General features: G+C 37.8%; 1 protein-coding gene across 5 annotated transcripts in view; it reads right to left on the bottom strand.

The window, feature by feature from the left end:
- MYO5A (myosin VA) overlaps positions 1-21,037 on the bottom strand; it is a 188,904-nt gene that overhangs the window by 87,072 nt on the left and 80,795 nt on the right. For all 5 annotated transcript variants that reach the window (XM_047075091.1, XM_047075093.1, XM_047075094.1 and 2 more), the window contains exons 5-8: positions 13,968-14,124; positions 9,201-9,344; positions 1,084-1,165; positions 625-732 (exon numbers count right to left, since the gene is read on the bottom strand). In XM_047075091.1, coding sequence (XP_046931047.1) covers positions 625-732; positions 1,084-1,165; positions 9,201-9,344; positions 13,968-14,124 — 491 coding nt within the window. The remainder of the gene's footprint in view (positions 1-624; positions 733-1,083; positions 1,166-9,200; positions 9,345-13,967; positions 14,125-21,037) is intronic.

Raw genomic sequence — 21,037 nt, 5'->3', positions numbered from 1 at the left:
CTTTAAAATAAATAATCCACCACTTAAAGCTGTACATTAGAGTTCTAAAGATTAATTTACTCACATGTAGACCTCATTTTTTAAATCTCAGAAACAAGACAGTGACATCTCATTTTTAAAATGTTAGAATAATCTACATATAATACAAAGTTTTGTCACTACACCAGCTCACCACATTTCCCAGCCACAAAAGACCCCAGAAAAAACAAAAACAAAAACCCTACAAAATGTGAGCTTGTTCGGGAAACCATAACATTTACTTTAGGTTTCAGATTCTGTGAAAATTTAAAGAATTACAGTTCGTCCTACTTACTTTAATGCCCCCAAATTGTTCTTTAAACAGCTTTATTGAGGGATAATTTACATACCATAAAATTCACGGTTTGAAGTATGCAATTCAGTGATTACTTGTGCAACCACTACTACAATCTGATTTTAGAATAATTCCCACCACCCCAAAAAGAAACTCTGTGCCCATTTGATGTGCAAAGGTGTTTTATAAGGAATGTTAAATCTCCCAACAACACTCACAGCCTAATACAAAGCAAAGCCAATATTCCAAGCAAAGGTTGTTTAAATCAGAGAGATACTGCTCACAAGAGCTCAAAAATAAAATTACATTACCTAGCAAAGTGCAGGCCTGCCTGGTATGTGCCATCTCCTTGGTATCATCAACTCCTTCAATCACAGGACTGCCACCTTGCTTTGTGTAATGAAAGTTATTTGCATTTCCTGTAATTAAGGAAAAAAAAGATTTGCAGTCTATGAAAAAGCTTTGACTTCTACCTTTATGTCCACTCTAAAGTAGAGGCACTGATAGCACAGATAAGTGTACAGAGTCTGGAGTTCGATTCCAACTCAATACTCAAACAGGTATCAACACATGGCCAATCTTGCTTCATTTACACAGTCATTCACCCCTTCTCCATCCCTAGGGTATCGTGAAGCCAATTACAGACTTGTTATCATTTTATTCATAAATATTTCAGTATGAGATAATCTCCCTTTTACCAAATAAGTTTATGAACTTGGGAATTAAAAGAAAACAATACCAGGACAATAAATTTAACCCCATATTCATACCTAATCGCAGCATTTTAAATTCAGGTAAATTTGCTGAAGCACAAAGCTGATAGAAGATATGATAGTTTCTCTCCTCTTCTGCCTTTGAAATAAGAAGAGTTTTCAATTATAGCATTTTAACCTAAAACTCATAAAATTCAATCACAAAAATTTTAATATTTAATTCAGTGCAATAAGTTGTCCCTTCCCAAATTTCCTAATACAGGATTATGATTATTAAATTTTATGATTAGCTATGTGCATATATGAGTATGTATCTATTAGTTACATTCAACAAAAATTATCTGATAATGATGTTTTTGGAAGTAAACTAAACCCATGTTTTTGGGAAACAGGTATCCTCTGCTGTTCTTTTTTTCTTTTTTGTTTGTTTTTGTTTTTCATTATGTTCCTTAAGTCTTTATTTATTTTTTTAATATTAAATTTATTGTCAAATTGGTTTCCATACAACACCCGGTGCTCATCCCAACAGGTGCCCTCCTCAATACCCATCCCCACCCACCCCTCCCTCCCACCAACCATGAACCCTCAGATTGTTCTCAGTTTTTAAGAATCCCTTATGGTTTGGCTCCCTCCTTCTCGAACCCCCTTTTTTCCCCCTCCCCCATGGTCTTCTGTTAAGTTTCTCAGGATCCACATAAGAGTGAAACCATATGGTATCTGTCTTTCTCTGTATGACTTATTTCACTTAGCATAACACTCTCCAGTTCCATCCATGTTGCTACAAAGGGCCATATTTCATTCTTTCTCATTGCCACGTAGTACTCCATTGTGTATATAAACCACAATTTCTTTATCCATTCATCAGTTGATGGACATTTAGGCTCTTTCCACAATTTGGCTATTGTTGAGAGTGCTGCTATAAACATTGGGGTACAAGTGCTCCTATGCATCAGTACTCCTGTATCCCTTGGGTAAATTCCTAGCAGTGCTATTGCTGGGTCATAGGGTAGGTCTATTTTTAATTTTCTGAGGAACCTCCACACTGCTTTCCAGAGCGGTTGCACCAGTTTGCATTCCCACCAACAGTGCAAGAGGGTTCCCGTTTCTCCACATCCTCTCCAGCATCTATAGTCTCCTGATTTGTTCATTTTAGCCACTCTGACTGGCGTGAGGTGGTATCTGTGTGTGGTTTTGATTTTATTTCCCTGATGAGGAGCGATGTTGAGCATCTTTTCCTGTGCCTGTTGGCCATCCGGATGTCTTCTTTAGAGAAGTTCTATTCGTGTTTTCTGCCCATTTCTTCACTGGATTATTTGTTTTTCGGGTGTGGAGTTTGGTGAGCTCTTTATAAATTTTGGATACTAGCCCTTTGTCCAATATGTCATTTGCAAATATCTTTTCCCATTCCGTTGGTTGCCTTTTAGTTTTGTTGTTTCCTTTGCAGTGCAGATGCTTTTTATCTTGAGGAAGTCCCAATAGTTCATTTTTGCTTTTAATTCCCTTGACTTTGGAGATGTGTCAAGTAAGAAATTGCTGTGGCTGAGGTCAGAGAGGTCTTTTCCTGCTTTCTCCTCTAGGGTTTGGATGGTTTCCTGTCTCACAATCAGGTCCTTTATCCATTTTGAGTTTATTTTTGTGAATGGTGTGAGAAAGTGGTCTAGTTTCATTCTTCGGCATGTTGCTGTCCAGTTCTCCCAGCACCATTTGTTTAAAGAGACTCTTTTTTCCATTGGATATTCTTTCCTGCTTTGTCAAAGATTATTTGGCCATACGTTTGTGGGTCCAATTCTGGAGTCTCTATTCTATTCCATTGGTCTATGTGTCTGTTTTTGTGCCAATACCATGCTGTCTTGATGATTACAGCTTTGTACTAGAGGCTAACGTCTGGGATTGTGATGCCTCCTGCTTTGGTCTTCTTCTTCAATATTACTTTGGCTATTTGGGGTCTTTTGTGGTTCCATACAAATTTTAGGATTGCTTGTTCTAGCTTCGAGAAGAATGCTGGTGCAATTTTGATTGGGATTGCATTGAATGTGTAGATAGCTTTGGGTAGTATTGACATTTTGACAATATTTATTCTTCCAATCCATGAGCACGGAATGTTTTTCCATTTCTTTATATCTTCTTTAATTTCCTTCATAAGCTTTCTATAGCTTTCAGAATACAGATCTTTTACATCTTTGGTTAGAGTTATTCGTAGGTATTTTATGCTTCTTGGTGCAATTGTGAAAGGGATCAGTTTCTTTATTTGTCTTTCGGTTGCTTCATTATTAGTGTATAAGAATGCAACTGATTTCTGTACATTGATTTTGTACCCTGCGACTTTGCTGAATTCATGTGTTCTAGTAGACTTTTTGTGGAGTCTATTGGGTTTTCCATGTATAATATCATGTCATCTGCAAAAAACAAAAGCTTGACTTCATCTTTGCCAACTTTGATGCATTTGATTTCCTCTTGTTGTCTGATTGCTGATGCTAGAACTTCCAACACTACGTTAAACAACAGCGGTCAGAGTGGACACCCCTATCATGTTCCTGATCTCAGGGGGAAGGCTCTCAGTTTTTCCCCATTGAGGATGATAGTAGCTGCGGGCTTTTCATAAATGGCTTTTATGATGATTAAGTATGTTCCTTCTATCCCAACTTTCTCCAGGGTTTTTATTAAGAAAGGATGGTGAATTTTGTCAAATGCCTTTTCTGCATCGATTGACAGGATCATATGGTTCTTATCTTTTCTTTCATTAATGTGATCTATCACACTGATTGATTTGCGAATGTTGAACCAGCCCTGCAGCCCAGGAATGAATCCCACTTGATCATGGTGAATAATTCTTTTTATATGCTGTTGAATTCAATTTGCTAGTATCTTATTGAGAATTTTTGCATCCATATTCATCAGGGATATTGGCCTGTAGTTCTCTTTTTTTTGCTGGGACTCTGGTTTAGGAATCAAAGTAATGCTGGCTTCATAGAATGAGTCTGGAAGTTTTCCTTCCCTTTCTATTTTTTGGAACAGCTTGAGAAGGATAGGTATTATCTCTGCTTTAAATGTCTGGTAGAATTCCCCAGGGAAGCCATCTGGTCCTGGACTCTTATTTGTTGGGAGATTTTTGATGACTGATTCAATTTCTTCACTGGTTATGGGTCCGTTCAAGCTTTCTATTTCTTCCTGTTTGAGTTTTGGAAGTATGTGGGTGTTTAGGAATTTGTCCATTTCTTCCAGGTTGAACAGTTTGTTGGCATATAATTTTTCCCTGATAATTGCTTGTATTTCTGAGGGATTGGCTGTAATAATTCCATTTTCATTCATGATTTTATCTATTTGGGTCATCTCCCTTTTCTTTTTGAGAAGCCTGGCTAGAGGTTTATCAATTTTGTTTATTTCTTCAAAAAACCAACTCTTGGTTTCGTTGATCTGCTCTACACTTTTTTTAGATTCTATATTATTTCTGCTCTGATCTTTATTATTTCTCTTCTTCTGCTGGGTTTGGGGTATCTTTGTTGTTCTGCTTCTATTTCCTTCAGGTGTGCTGTTAGATTTTGTATTTGGGATTTTTCTTGTTTCTTGAGATAGGCCTGGATTGCAATGTATTTTCCTCTCAGGACTGCCTTCACTGCATCCCAAAGCATTTGGACTGTTGTATTTTCATTTTCATTTGTTCCCATATATTTTTTAATTTCTTCTCTAATTGCCTGGTTGACCCACTCACTCTTTAGTAGGGTGTTCTTTAACCTCCATGCTTTTGGAGGTTTTCCAGACTTTTTCCTGTGGTTGTTTACAAGCTTCACAGCATTGTGGTTTGAAAGTGTGCATGGTATGATCTCAATTCTTGTATACTTATGAAGGGCTGTTTTGTGACCCAGTATGTGATCTATCTTGGAGAATGTTCCATGTGCACTCGAGAAGAAAGTATATTCTGTTGCTTTGGGATGTGGAGTTCTAAATATATCTGTCAAGTCCATCTGATCCAATGTATCATTCACGGCCCTTGTTTCTTTATTGATCCCGTGTCTAGATGATCTGTCCTTTGTTGTAAGTGGAGTATTAAAGTCACCTGCAATTACCACATTCTTATCAATAAGGTTGCTTACATTTATGATTGTTTTATATATTTGGGGGTGTGCGTATTCGGTACATAGACATTTATAATTGTTAGCTCTTCATGATGGATAGACCCTGTAATTATTATATAATGCCCTTCTTCATCGCTTCTTACAGCCTTTAAAGTCTAGTTTGTCTGATATAAGTATGGCTACTCCAGCTTTCTTTTCACTTCCAGTAGCATGATAGATAGTTCTCCATCTCCTCACTTTCAATCTCAAGGTGTCCTCAGGTCTAAAATAAGTCTCTTGTAGACAGCAAATAGATAGGTCTTGGTTTTTTATCCATTCTGATACCCTATGTCTTTTGGTTGGAGCATTTAGTCCATTTACATTCAGTGTTCTTATTGAAAGATGTGGGTTTAGAGTCATTGTGATGTCTGTAGGTTTCATGCTTGTAGTGATGTCTCTGGTACTTTGTCTCACAGGGTCCCCCTTAGGATCTCTTGTAGGGCTGGTTTAGTAGTGATGAATTCCTTCAGTTTTAGTTTGTTTGGGAAGACCTTTATCTCTCCTACCATTCTGAATGACAGACTTGCTGGATAAAGGATTCTCAGCTGCATATTTTTTCTGTTCATCACATTGAAGATTTCCTGCCATTCCTTTCTGGCCTGCCAAGTTTCAGTAGAGAGATTGGTCACAAGTCTTATAGGTCTCCCTTTATATGTTAGAGCACGTTTATCTCTAGCTGCTTTCAGAATTTTCTCTTAATCCTTGTATTTCGCCAGCTTCACTATGATATGTCATGCAGGAGATCAATTCAAGTTACGTCTAAAGGGAGTTCTCTGTGCTTCTTGTATTTCAATGCCTTTTCCCTTCCCCAGATCAGTGAAGTTCTCAGCTATGATTTGTTCAAGTACACCTTCAGCCCCTTTCTCTCTCTCTTCCTCTTCTGGAATTCGTATTATTTGGATATTGTTCTGTTTGATTGCATCACTTAGTTCTCTAATTCTCCCCTCATACTCATGGATTTTTTTGTCTCTCTTTTTCTCAGCTTTGTCTTTTTCCATAATTTTATCTTCTAATTCACCTATTCTTTCCTCTGCCTCTTCAATCCATGCTGTGGTCGCTTCCATTTTATTCTGCACCTCATTTATAGCAGTTTTTAGCTCCTCATGACTATTTCCTAGTCCCTTGATCTCTGTAGCAATAGATTCTCTACTGTCCTCTATACTTTTTTCAAGCCCAGCGATTAATTTTATGACTATTATTCTAAATTCTTGTTCTATTATATTGCTTAAATTGTTTTTGATCAATTCGTTAGCTGTTGCTACTTCCTGGAGTTTCTTTTGAGGAGAATTCTTTGTTTTGTCATTTTGGGTAGTCCCTGGGGTGGCTCCAAACTGCAGGGCACTTCCCCTATACTGTCCAGAGTAACTTGTGTTGGTGGGCGGGGCCGCAGTCAGACCCAATGTCTGCCCCGAGCCCACCGCTGGGGCCACAATCAGACTGGTGTGTACCTTATCTTCCCCTCTCCCAGGGGCAGGACTCACTGTGGAGTGGTGTGGCCCCTGTCTGGGCTACTTGCACACTGCCAGGCTTGTGGTGCTGCTTCGATGGGATCTGGCGTATTAACCGGGGTGAATCCGCAAGGTGCACAGGGGCGGGAGGGGCAGGCTTAGCTCGCTTTGCTGATGGTGGTCTCCTGTGGGAGGGGTCCCTCTTCTGTGGGACTCCTGTCTACACTTGGCTCCAGAGAGTCTGTTCTCCTAGTCTTCTGGCAGTTTTCTGGGTTATTTAGGCAGATGTGGGTGGAATCTAAGCGATCAGCAGGACGTGGTGAGCCCAGCGTCCTCCTACACCGCCATCTTCCCTAGGTCTCCCTTAAGTCTTTTCTCCTCTGCTTTTCTAACATTCACATTATACCACTTCACTTTTGCAAAAGGCCTACATTAGTACCTGTTTCGCTAACCAAAAGAAATCCACAGAGGATTTTTTACAGAAAAGCTAAACAGTGTTTAGTGTTTGTTTTCAGTGAGCCATTAGAGGCAGCACACACCCAGAGCAGCGAGGGTGGCCCCGCCCAGCTCCTTGGCAGGGAACTATGCTGAGCATCTCAGCATCACCCTGCCATACCTCTGAACTGTGTTTGTGAACATCTGTGCTTCATCTTGACTTATTTTGTGCATCCATTAGCAAGATGTGTCCCAAGGCATCAGAAAAGCCTAAGAGAGGTTACTTTTGGGGTCTAGCAATGCTCAAAAACTTTTCCATGTAAATTAATGGTATTTTTTCTTTGCTTTATTCCATTTCAGCTTACAAAAGTTTTCATATGAACAATCTGCTTTTGGATAGCGGGGGAAACCTGTACTCAGTATTTTCTCACAGTACCTTTCAAAGTCATAGTCTTCCTAACACTTTATTTTTTTAATGTGTATTTATTTTGAAAGACAGTGAGCACAGGGAAGGGCAGAGGGAGGGGGAGAGAGAGAATCCCAAGCAGGCTTCATGCTGTCAGTGTAGAGCTTGCCGTGGGCTCAACTGTGAGATCATGACCTGAGTGCAAGTCAAGAGTAGGGGCTCTACCAACTGAGTCACCCAGGCACCCCTTCCTGACACTTTATTTATTTATTTAAAAAAAAATTTTTTTTTCCCTTAATGTTTATTTTTGAGAGAAAGAGAGACAGAGTGTGAGTAGGGGAGGGGAAGAGAGAGAGGGAGACACAGAAAACAAAGCAGGCTCCAGGCTCCAGGCTGTCAGCACAGAGCCCAATATGGGTTTCGAACTCACAAACCATGAGATCATGACCTGAGCTGAAGTAGGAGGCTTAATCACCTGAGCCACCCAGGTGCTCCCACTACTTAACACTTTAAATGAAAAAGAATATTCCATCTTTGCCATATGTCAGAATAGATCACCTACTGTGGTTGTTTGTAAGAAATCCACAAATGTACTACACCATCCATATCATTTTAGTTTATATATTTTAACATCAGTATTTTACAAAATAGAAAATAAATCATGTACAATTCTAATATCATTTCTTAGTATTTCCTGACAGTCCTTTTTCTACATACATACTTTAAAAAAAATACAACTGTAGTAAAACTGAATCCTTATACTCTACCACCACCAAATCCTTGAATTCTGTAGTGTATTCAGTTGACTAAAGAATAGTGTGTCCTCAAGGTCAGGTTTGATGCCCAAAGGGGGCTTATGTCTGGTAAAGAAGATTTTTTAAATTAATTTATTTATTTTGAGAGAGCGAGAAAGGCAGAGAGAGAGAGAGAGGATAAGAGAGAGAGAATTCCAAGCAGGCTCTGCACTGTTGGCATGGAGTCTGACGTGGGGCTCGAACTCACAAACTATGAGATCATGACCTGAGCCGAAACCAAGAACTAGACGCTCAACCGACTGAGCCACTCAGGCACCCCTGGTAAAGAAGATTTTTTAACTTTCATTATTCTATCTAAACAATATATTCTAAGAGAGGAGAAGGAAGGTAAGAGGACAAGGAACTGAGTTCAAACTGTAAGTCACTGAAAGCATATCCCAATGTCTTCCCTATCAACTGGGAAACATGAGAGTTAAGACTAAACTAAAAGCACCTTTTTTTAAATAAGCTTACCCTACCAGCATCTGTAGGAAAAGTCAAAACCATTAAACCTAGACCAGTGCCGAGTCCCAAAGATTATTAGTCTAATAGGTACTGTCCTGCCTCTGACAGGTACCATTTTACATACTGTGGTCCAAATGTGGTCTGTAGTAATATTGTCATAAGTTATCAAGACTTATAAGTTATAAGTTCAAGAGCTATCTGCAAATTAAATGCACACCAGCAGGGCACCTGGGTGGCTCAGTTGGTTAAGCGACCGACTTTGGCTCAGGTCATGATCTCACAGTTTGTGAGTTCAAGCCCCGTGTTGGGCTCTGTGCTGACAGCTCAGGGCCCGGAGCCTACTTCAGATTCTGTGTCTCCCCCTCTCTCTAACCCTCCCCTGCTCATGCTCTGTGTCTCTCCCTGAATAATAAATAAACGCTAAAAAAAATAGTTAAAAAAATGCACACCAGCAAGCGTGAGCTCTGAAATTGGCAATCTAATACAAGTACTTATGGGTATCTGCCCAGCTTACCTGGAATACCACTCTGGATTTCTCTAAAAGGTAAGTTCTCATATTGGCACCAATGATTCGATATCTCTTATCAAAACCAATTTCAATGTACTTCCCAAAACGGCTGCTGTTATCATTCCTGGTTGTCTTAGCATTTCCAATGGACTAAGAAGCAAAGGGAAAAATAATATTTTAGAAGTATAGTTCATGACATGATATTTACAGAGTTTGTTCAGGGACAGAAAGGACAGAATAGAACACAACCCTTTATAACTGATTCTTTTAAGAACAGAAACAATTTTGCCCCTGCAGGCACCAGGGTATGCTTTGCCCACTGTGCAACCACACAGATACCCACTAATAGTTCATATCTGTCTTGTTATTCTCACACAAATTATTTTCAGAAACAGCAAACCTGAACACAGTGGCTAGGGGATTTTCACACCATTTGTGGTATCAGAACACGCTCATTGAAGTCAATAAGGAAAGAAACGATGGGAATGGGGGCTGCCAAGGCAAGACCTCTTAGTTATACACTTGGGTTTGGATTTCCTGAAAAACTTGGGCTGTGTAATATAAATAAGCTGGTTAAGACAAATTAATATTTTCATGGAGATGCTATTCCGGTGTTCAGAGCCTCATTAGCTAGAAGTTTCTATCATTTTACCCTGTGACAACAAAGGCCTAGTTGGACTGTTTATTAGCAGAGTATTAATAATTACCCACTCAATTCAAAGCCATTTTCTGAAACCAGACATACTAAAATCTGCCCTTGGGATTTGATAGTTTTCTCTATCTTACAAAACATCTGCTATAGAATTCAGAGAATGTAACTTTCTGCTAATTTTTTATATAACTTTAAAAATTAAGGTAACATACGTACTACTTTTTTCAATGTTTATTTATTTATTTTGAGAATGGGGAAGAGGGGCAGAGGAAAAGACAGAGAATCTCAGGTAGGCTCCATGCTCAGCATGGAGCCTGACATGGAGCTCAGTCTCACAGCTATGAGGTAATGACCTGAGCCAAGATCATGACCTAAGCCAAAATCAAGAGTCAGATGCTTAACTGACTGAGACACCCAGATGCCCCTCATACGTACTACTTTCTGACTTAGGTAACATGTTTCCATAAAGTTTTGTTTCAAGGCAAAGCAAAAAACAAGTGTAGTAAGAAAAGCAAGTGTTCACATAATGCATATATTAAATGTTTAATAAACAATTTCACATACAATTAATACCATTTACTTGTACAAAGCCTAAGACTATCAGAATTAATATATTAAAGTCGTAGCAGAGAGAAAGGCGTGAAAATGCTCTGGTGTATTAAAAAAGCAATACAAATATAAGTGATGAAAACAGTAATAACATAACCACAAAAAATCAACACATTAGATTCTCTGATCAAAGAAAGCACATTTTCACTCTGTGAAATACAAGGCAGATATTGTGCTATTTTGCTTTGGCAGTGAGAACACTGCTATATTTCAGATTAACATTTTAAATGGAAAGAGTGATGGAAAGCTATCTTCCAAGCAAAATAAGAGTGAACTAATATAGCCTAAGATAATTTAACAATACATTTACTTAGATATTCCCTTTCTTGATGGCATGAAAAGTACAACAAAAAAATCTCCATATATTCCAGTTATTTTTATTTTATTTAGAAAAGGAAATTAATGATAAATGCAGGATTTTCATTCACCACACACGTTTCTTTCACCACTCTGTCACAGAGCAGAGGAAGACGATGTAGTAATTATGGCAATGGCAGTAATAGCCACCGAGTGTTTACCAGGCACTGTCCCAAGCACCTTTCTGCCAGCAACTAAGGAAGCTGGGGAAGGGGGCGCCACAGCCACTCCTTCCTCCCTGACTCTATCCCACCTTCCAGATGCCATCTCTCTCCTATCTACTCAGAGTGGGAGTCAGAGCGGCCAAGCTGTCAAAACAGCACTACACTCTATGAGAATCTGCAGTGAGTAGGCCAGGGTTGAAACAGACTCCTCCCCTTTGTCTTTGAGTGAAATGTATTTAAACATAGAGCAAAGAATGGTAGAAGAAGCAAATGAAATAGAAGTCTGAAGATCTGGGTATTAGACCAGGCCCTATTACCAACTTGCCAACATTTAATCCTCTGAGGAATGCTAGTGACTCCAAGTGTAAACTGCCTAGGTGAGATGAGCTCCAGGATCCTTTTCAAAACTAAAACTATATGATGCTAAGCCTTGAACCTGGTAAGGAAAGGTTCTATATACAAACAATACCTTTTGTTCATTCCCTCTAATTGCTCCCTCTGCCTTTTAAGTACTATATTTACAACAGACCCCCTTAATGCTATTTTCATTTCAGTTAGCAAGAAACTTCTGAGGAAAAGTTTGGTGGTCTTGATTGTACCACTGATTTCAGTGAAATGTTGAGTGAGTTCCTCCTCTTTACTAAAAGCACATAAAAGTCTTCAACTATGGTTATTAAAGATGTAAAAGAACTATTAAGATCCAGTATGCCCCAAGAATACTTCCCTGTCCCCATCTTAGGATGAAAATGTCCTAGAGAAAAGGAGGAAAACATGAAAAAATGAGCAAAAAAGATTCATTTCTCTGTGCCTCATTTGTATTTTGCCAAAGGAGCCTATGCTGAGGATGAGCTTGCTTTCTAGAGGATAATGTGGAAATCCCCTTAGCCACTGGGCTGTGATGTTAATGTAGGACGCTCATTATCCCAGGAGTTTCAGATCACTGGAGACCCAGACATGCCATCCTTGACATCACAGTAAAGGACTCTGATATAGAGATGCAGTCTTGAGAAGCAGGTTTAAAGTTACAAACTTTCTAGGTCACATACTCAATATTTCATCTGTCTTTCTCCCATGACTGCAAACCCTTTGGTACCATTCTTAAGCCCCAGATTCCACTTTAATCTTTGAAATTGTTATGCCCTCATTTGTAGTTATTGAAAATTATTCTCTGTGTGCCAAACTTTCTTAATCCAAATTCCTTTAGAAAAAATACACAATGTAGAAGGGAATAGCTAAGCATAATTTTTTTGTTCAGTCTAGCAAACAAAGTAAATTCTTTCTAAGTACATATTAAAAAGTAGTATTTGTAGCCATTCTACTATCTCTCCTGCTAACACAAGTGAACTATGTATTGTGGAAAAACCGATGTACTATTTTTTGAATGAGAATATAGCAAGGTCATAAAATATGTCAATCAACTTGACATATTCTAGAAGGTTCATGCTGGACTTACATTATTATATGGTCCACGACTAGAAAAGGTGGGGTTCCTGGATGCCATCACAACTTAGACTGGGATATTCTAACATTAGGGACTAAGAATGAGCTAAATTATTGCCAAATACAGAGAATTTGTTGTTGTGACCAAAAATAGTCAAACTGATGGTAGGAAGCAAAGCAAAGGCCTGTTGTTTTCTGCCCCAAACCCAAAACATGGCTCTACAGATTATATTTCCCCAATATTAACTGTGGCATCCAGCACTACAGTTGGCATCCGTAGCTTAAATTCTTCCGAAATCTTAATATTTGCTTAAATTCTCTACTACTCTTTTTGGCATAAACCTGTTTCCCCCAGTCTGTGCCACTTCAGAAAGCTTCTCCAGTTCTCTTTCCACAGTGCACTTAGCCCAGGCAGCCCCATAACTTCCCCAGCATATCCTGTCCTCTCAATCCCAAGAAGAGAAGTTCCGCTGCTCTGGAGGACAGCCCTGTGGGCAAGGGGTCACAGCACTCTGTTCTGAAGTGTCACACATGGCACTGCAAACCAGGCACAATTACCTCTGGACTGATTATTGCAAAAACCACTTGTACCACAGGTGCACCAGGCCAGTTCTAAACTCCGTCTGTGTTTGGGTGACAAATAAGGCTTGACAAAGGAAAAAAACAGGAATAAACAATGCTGACTTGAATTCTCAATGAGAAAGGTTTGTTCCTCCCTGTCTAAAATAATTTCTCTCCATTATTAATGAGAAATACTTTTCTCCATTTAATGGAACTTCTTGCAAAAATGTTTGACTTTCTTAAAATCATATTAATAGACAGATAATTCTCTAACTACAAATCCTGGAATATTCAAATTCTCACACAAACAGGTCCACTTTCTTTGGAATCAGCATTTCCACTCTATACATATTTCACCTTTGAAAGGACATCCTTTTGTAGTTGTCCTTTCTCAGGAATTTATTAAATTGTACTGAATTTCTTTTTCTAGCCTACAGCTTTGTGATATGCTAGACAAAAACAAGAAGAAAAATGTTCATAAGATCATGACTTAAGCTTATAGTTAAAATCTGGGGGAAAAATATAGAAAAGGCTAACAGGTTGTACTAAGTATAGAAAATGAAATGTGGGCAAAGGGATGATAAAATTCTTCATGCTTGAGCATGGAGAATCCTATGAACTCAGAATTAGAGGGAAATGAGGAACACACTTCTACTACAAGGAACAATAGATAGGAGTCAAATAACTAGGAGAATAGAAATTTAGAAAATGAAATACCACTACCAGCTATTTAGAGGCAACAATTCAAAGGTAGGTTAAAAGTGCAGGATTATGGAATAAAGTAAATGCCTCCATAGCTGGGCTTTACTCAAATGTCTACCTTACTGACTTTTTACTTTTCTGAGGTATCTTCTTACTGATATGTGGAAAAGTATTTTCCTACTTTTAGTGGCCAGGACATCCTCAACTTTCTTACATGTGCTGTTTCAATTTTTTGGGCATGTTTCTTAAGAAAATATAGTAACAAGGTCAAGGCTGCTGCTGTCTTACCTCCATAATGGGGTTGGAGGCCAAGACCTTTTCCTCAACATTGGCTTCACTGGCAGAACCACTTACAGTTGCAAAGTATCGCATGGCATACTTAGCTGAAACTGTTTTTCCTGCCCCAGACTCTCCACTTACGATGATGGACTGATTTCGTTCATCTCTGTAAAACAAAGAAGAGTAACTGTCAGTGCTGCCCACTCCTGAATGTTATTAACATTATTTCCTCTGTGCTCTCATCAAAGAGCCATGGTGAATTTCTCCTGGTTCATATGTCCAGCAATGTGGGAAGGAACATAAGAATGATATTTCCTAATAAAAGTAACTACTTACAGGGGCATCTGGGTGGCTCAGTCAGTTAAGCATTTGACTCTTGATTTTGGCTCAGGTCACTATCTCACAGGTTTGTGAGTTTGAGCCCCACAATGGGCTCTGTGCTAACAGTGCAGAGCCTGCTTGGGATTCTCTCTCTCTCTCTCTCTCTCTCTCTCTCTCTCTCTCTCTCTCTGACCTTCCCCTACACACATGTGCATTCTATCTCTAAATAAATAAATAAACAAACAAACAAACAAACAAACTTAAAAAAAATAACTACTCATAAACTAGTAATGAACAGAGAGGGGGAAGAAGATATAAAGCATCGAATCAGAGAACATCACATCTGAGGTGAACCTGTAATAGAGGGTCTCTGAATTTTTTGTGTGTACATGTCTCAAACACATTATTTAATTTCTGGATAATAATTCTAGTATACTACAGTACTGTTGTCAATCACCTCAGAAGAGAAAGGAGCCACAGCAAAGGAATTTAAAAGAAAATCCTATTAAAATTATAAATTGTCTAGTATTTAACAGTCCTTAAAGTAATGTCTCCCACGAACTCCAGCTTCTGCTGAAAGTGTCCTCATTAGTAGAGAAGAAACGCTTCATTTATTTGTTGGTGATTTGTTCAAATATGTCACAACTCAAAAACTACTATTACCTCTTTAATTCACCCACACAATGACTCAAAAACTCTGATACACTTGCTCATAAGACTATCATTTCTTTGAGGATAAAGACCTAGATCATCTTTATCTTTAATATCCAGCACCTAATCCAGAGCCCGACACATCACAGAAACTCAATAAATGTGTATTGATTATAAGTAAATAAAACTTCAATGAGCAACCTAGCCTAAGAATAAATCTTTCTGTTTAGACTACAATTTCTACTAGGACAGAAGTAGGAAATTGTACTTCCTAAGATGGAACCTGCAACCAGCTTTTTATCAAAATAACAGAACAAGTACATAAACGTGGTATCATTTGTGCCCTTAATTTGCAAAGGGACAGGATCAGGATGATATCAAAGATTTTTAGTGGGACTATCCTACAAGGCCACAAGATGGGGAGGTTATTCTACTACAGAAGATGATCTTTTTATCTTTAAAAGGAGACTTATTTATCCAACAAATATACCTACTACACCTATCAAACACCTACTACATGCCAAACATTGTGCTAAATACTAGGGATACAAATTAAATAAGCTGGGATCCGTGTCCTCAGTGGTGAATGGTCTAACAGGAATGAGAGACCTAGTAATTCAAGATTATAATACTTGTGATGGGGCACTGAAAGGAGGAAGAGGTGATCAGGGAAGGCTCCCTAGAGAAGATACCAGAACAAGGTCTAGAATCATAACTAGGAAAAAGCAAGGGACGAGGAAGTCAGAAAGGAAACATACCAGGGAAAAGAGACAACAAAATAAAAGCTCAGAAGCATGAGAAGTTATAATTATAATGAGAAGTTATAATTCAATTTGGCTGGAACATGGAGTTATGACAGATAAGGTTGCAGAAATGACCAAGAACATGATCACAAAGTTCTTACATGAGAGGTTAAGGAATCTGAAGTTTACCTAAAAATGATGGAGTGCCATTATAGGGTTTTACACAGAAAATAACACAATCTAATTAGTAAAAATCACTCTGGCAGCAATATGGACTATGGGCAGCAGGGTGTCCAGATGTAAAATTATCAAAGTGTGAGTAAAGGTTGTGGTGGTCCTGACTGAGAGAGGTAGATGGGTTTCAGAGACACCAAAGTGATAGAATCCACAGTACTTGGCAATAAATTTTCAAAGTAGAAATTTAGGACTTTTCTGAGGAAAAGTTTCTTTTTCTTTTGAGAAATGAGGCTAACTCTCTTATTTTATAGACCTTGAAAAATACAGTAGGAGTACGCAGTTCAGGCCTGAGTATGCACACTTACATCACATTACCAGGACAGATAGCAGCCTATTCCTAACACCCAGACTCCCATATTGTGGGGAAAATCAGGAGGATCAAGGTGACACACTAAGGAATGTTTAATTTGTATAGTACAACCTTGCATGTAATCCCCATTTTTATGACACATCATGGAATCTCATACTCATCATCTCATCATCTTTCTTTTTATTTGAATTTACAGATGGAACTGAATACTCCCATTGCCTCTGTTGATTCATGGCTGATTTCAAAATAAATCATCTAATAAAACAGTTCTCATTTTGGTGCCAGTGCACTTTCTTTTAGTCATTTAAAATGTCCCCAGAATTCACCTTTTTTCGATACATTAATCAAGGCATAGTATCAATAGTTTTTGGATTCCCTTCTACAGTATGAGTGGAAAAATTATCTCTTTGTAATTTCTGCATGATCAGTTCTGTCACTGTGCCTGTGTGACAGCACTCCTTCCAAGAGCAAACAAGGTGAGGAGGCTTCCACAAGTCTGACGAAATTATTAATGGGAACTGCTATTCTAAACTGTACTGCGTTTAAAAGGCTACTTCCAAGTCTTAATATCAAAATGTTATATCAAAAATCTAAAAGTTCATGTGAAATAGCCCTTTCCTATAATCTGGGGAAGAAGAAAAATATTAAAGATGATAAGATCAAAAACTATTCAAATGAACAGAGATTTGGACAAATACATACATATATGCACTGATATAAAGCACATGCCATATACATTTTCTTTTCCAGGATATAGGATCCTGGATCCATATGATCAATAGTTTTTAAAATTTTTTAAGGGATTTTATTATTTCTTTTATATTTCCCTGACTTTTTGGCAGGCTTCCCTTTTTTACCAAGGTTAGTAGAGCATTCCAATATATAAATAAGCACCACTCTTTCATTATATAAGCTCCTTTGCATCCAGGTTCTAATTTTAGATCTGTCATTTACCAGGTACATAGCTTAGAACAATTGCATGACCTCTATGGGTCACAGTTTTCTCATCTTTAAGATTAAATAGTACCCAAAGTCCTTCTCAAATTCTAAAGTACTATAATCTAAAAGTCTAACTCTGGAGTGGATTTTTCAAATCTTGGGTGGTCTACAGCCTGCACTCTAGCCAAGGTAAACTCTTAGGACCCAGAATAGTTGGGAAAGGACAGGCCTATAGACACTCAGATGGTCTTGAGTGGCCATATTTGAAATGAGCAACATTTCTTCTCTGGAGGATCCCTGGATTTAAGATGGCCAAAATCAAAAAAGGGCTACAATGAGGAAAAATGTAAAATAATCAATTCACCTGCTTTTATTATTTATAAATGTTTATTTATTTATTTTGAGAGAGAAAGAGTGCAAGTGCAGGAGAGGCAGAGAGAAAGGGAGAGAGAGAATCCCAAGCAGTTTCCATGCTGCCAGTGCAGAGCCCAACGTGGAGCTCAATCTCACAAAACCATGAGATCATGACCTGAGCCGAAATCAAGAGTTAGACATTCGACCAATTGACCTACCCGGGCAATGCAATTAAATGCTTTTAAATTAAACACAGGAAGTAGAAATTTGTAGGTACAATAAAGTTTTTAAAATGTTTTTCAGTTTTATGTGGCCATACGAAGAAATGCCCAAAAGATAGAACAAGAGCGAGATAGGTAGAAGTGGGGAGTCAAGCAGAGACACAGATGAGAGAAGGTTAACACATAATAAAGACACACAAAAGGAAAAACAGGAAAAGTATGACAGAGATGAGGAGAAAACAGACAAAACCATCAGGGACAAATATTTTATGGTTCACGCTTGCTTAGACCATGCACAAAAATAAATGCAAAATGGATTAAAGACATAAAACCTTAATTCCTAGAAGAAAACATAGGCAGTAAGGTCTTTGACAGCAGCTGTAGAAAACATTTTTCTAGATATGTCTGTCTCCTTTGGTAAGGGAAACAAAAGCAAAATGAAACTATTTTTTTAATGTGTATTTATTTATTTTGAGAAAAAGAGAGAGTGTGTGTGCAAGTGGGACAGGGGCAGAGAGAAAAACCCAAGCAGACTCTGCACTAACAGCGTATAGCCCAATGTGGGGCTCATGAACTGTGAGATCATGATCTGAGCTGAAATCAAGAGTCAGAGGCTTAACCGACTGTGCCATCAAGGTGCCCTAAACTATTTTTATTTATCAAAATAAAAAGTTTTTGCACAATAAAACAAAAAAGGCAACCTACTGAATAAGAGAAGAGATTTGCAAATGACATATCCAATAAGGGGGTTAACATCCAAACTATTTAAAGAACTTATACAACTCAATACCAAAAACCCCCAAATAATCCAATTTAAAAATAGGCAGAAGCCATGAATAGACATTTTTCTAAAAAAGACATAGAGATGGCAAACAGACACATGAAAAGATGCTCGTCATCAGTCATCATCAGGGAAATGCAAATCAAAACTACAATGAGATATCACTTCACACCTGTCAGATGGCTAAAAGCAAAAAGAGAAGAAACAACAAATGTTGGCAAAGATGTGGAGAAAAAGGAACGCTCATGCACTGTTGGTGGGAATGCAAGCTGGTGAAGTCACTGTGAAAGACACTATGAGGTTCCTCAAAAATTTTAACATAGAATCACCCTATCTATGATCCAGTAATTTCACTACTAGATATTTAGCCCCCCCCCCAAAAAAACCTACGAAAACACTAATTTGAAAATATAGATAGATAGAGATAAAGATACTCCTATGTTTACTACAGCATTATTTACAATAGCCAATATATGGAAGCAACCCAAGTATCCATCCATAGATAAATGGATAAAGATGTGGTATATTTACACAATGGAATGTTATTCAGCCATAAAAAAGACAGAGGTCTTACCATGTGCAACAATATGGATGGACCTAGAAGATATTATGCTAAGTTAAATAAGTCAGTCAGAGAAAGACAAATACCATAATGTCATTCACATGTGGAATTTAAGAAACAAAATAAATGAACAAAGGAAAAAAGCCAAAAGAAAACAGATTTTTAAATACAGAGAACAAATTGGTGGTTGCCAAAAGGGAGGTGGGTGGGAGGATGAGTGAAATAGGTGAAGGGGATTAAGAGTCCACTTATCGTGATGAAAAGTGAATAATGTATAGAATTACTGAATCATTATATTGTAAATGTGAAACTAGTATAACACTGTGTTATTTATACTTGAATAAAATAAATAAAAAATTTTTAAAAATTTATGGTTCAAGGTGAATATCATAGGCTACCCTTTTCTATTCATTTGAGCTGTGAGCTTTAAATGGTTATATATGTGTAAATAATAATTTATAGTTCTTTGAAATTTTGACTATCTGATCAGTCAGTATTTATAATGCTTCAAGTACTCTTGTCCTTATATTACAAGAACCTTCTTTCTACTTGTAGGATATAGATATCACTTCAAAAGCCAGACAAAACCAAGTTAAAGAACAGAGATTCTCCACTCTTCATCAAGGACAGATCAATCTGGACCATCTTAAGGCTGCATGAACCAAAGATTTATGATTTCCGGCTTGGCCAGTTCTCTCAAGGGCCTCTACAGTAATACCAAATACCTGGGTACTGGGTGTCTTGGAGGTAAGCTCTTCTGACCTGTTTTATCAATGGTGGTTGCAGGGGCTCTAATGTGAACTAAAAGCCCCCACCTAAAAATACTGTTTCATTCATTTATTCAAAAAACATGTAATGAACAGCCACAATGTGCCAATCATTTTATGAAGATAAAAGACTCTGGGGCCATTGTTTATTGAGAGAGAATTGTACTTATTGAAAGTATAGTTAAAATATAGGGAAGTAATTGCTAGAAAAGAGGTCTATCCAGGAGAATATGAAACAAGGGAGGAAGGATATGAAATTGGTGGGAGATGTAAGAAGATGATGTCAGGAAATACTTTCTTGAAAAGGTGATGCCTTAATTGACTTTTACATGATTAGGAAAAACTAGGTTGTATAGGAAGAAGGCAATGGGAATTAAATTATATAGAGACACCTGAAATCTCAGGGGAAAAATTATTCAAGAATAGAATAGCCACTCTGGGTTAATGAAAGAGAAGAGTTACATCGCAGTCCATTTTCCTTCTTTGGTTTTCAGTATCTATATCTATCTAGTCTTTATACCTGTATCTATTTGGTCACCCCAACCTTTTCTTGTATCTATTAAGTTTTAATTTTATATCAGGTGTATTCTTTTATAGATTTTCCTTCTGAACTTTACCCTTTAAAAAATGTAATCTCTCTAGTTCATCATGGTCATATTGAATACTATTCATATCTTCTAAGACCATCAACCTCTTCTCTGCAAATTTAATGAGCATACTTCTCATTCACATCCTGGTCATTCATGACTCAGCTAAGTAATGCCAACCTCAGACCTGACTCATGCGGAACACAACTTAATATATCCACCCATGTTGATGTTGACTCTCTGATAGCCATCCACTGGGTGTTGCCATTTACTTTAGGTAAGTGTACAAGCACCTGCATCTAATTTTTAGCTTATAAGTAAACATGTTTGCATTAAACAAAATCTAGAGGTTTACTTTTTTGCAGGCAATCAATCTAATTGTTTCTTATTTAATCACTTGTTGAAAAGAGAAAATATTATGTTCACGTGATATAAGGCTTTCTTCCAAAGCCATGTTTTTTACTGTGATGACTTAAAGATGTGGCTTCAGCCAGCATTATATTGATTCTAAAACCAGACAAAGACCCCAGTAAAAAGGAGAACTACAGACCAATTTCCCTGATGAACATGGATGTAAAAATTTTCAACAAGATACTAGCAAACCAA

The sequence above is a fragment of the Lynx rufus genome, unplaced genomic scaffold (assembly GCF_022079265.1).
Source record: "Lynx rufus isolate CCGP_SWC_20201006 ecotype Redwood Valley unplaced genomic scaffold, mLynRuf1.p SCAF_13, whole genome shotgun sequence".
Taxonomy (NCBI): Eukaryota; Metazoa; Chordata; class Mammalia; order Carnivora; family Felidae; genus Lynx; species Lynx rufus.
Note: the sequence above shows the minus strand (reverse complement) of the source record. Positions and strands in the feature narration are given on the sequence as shown.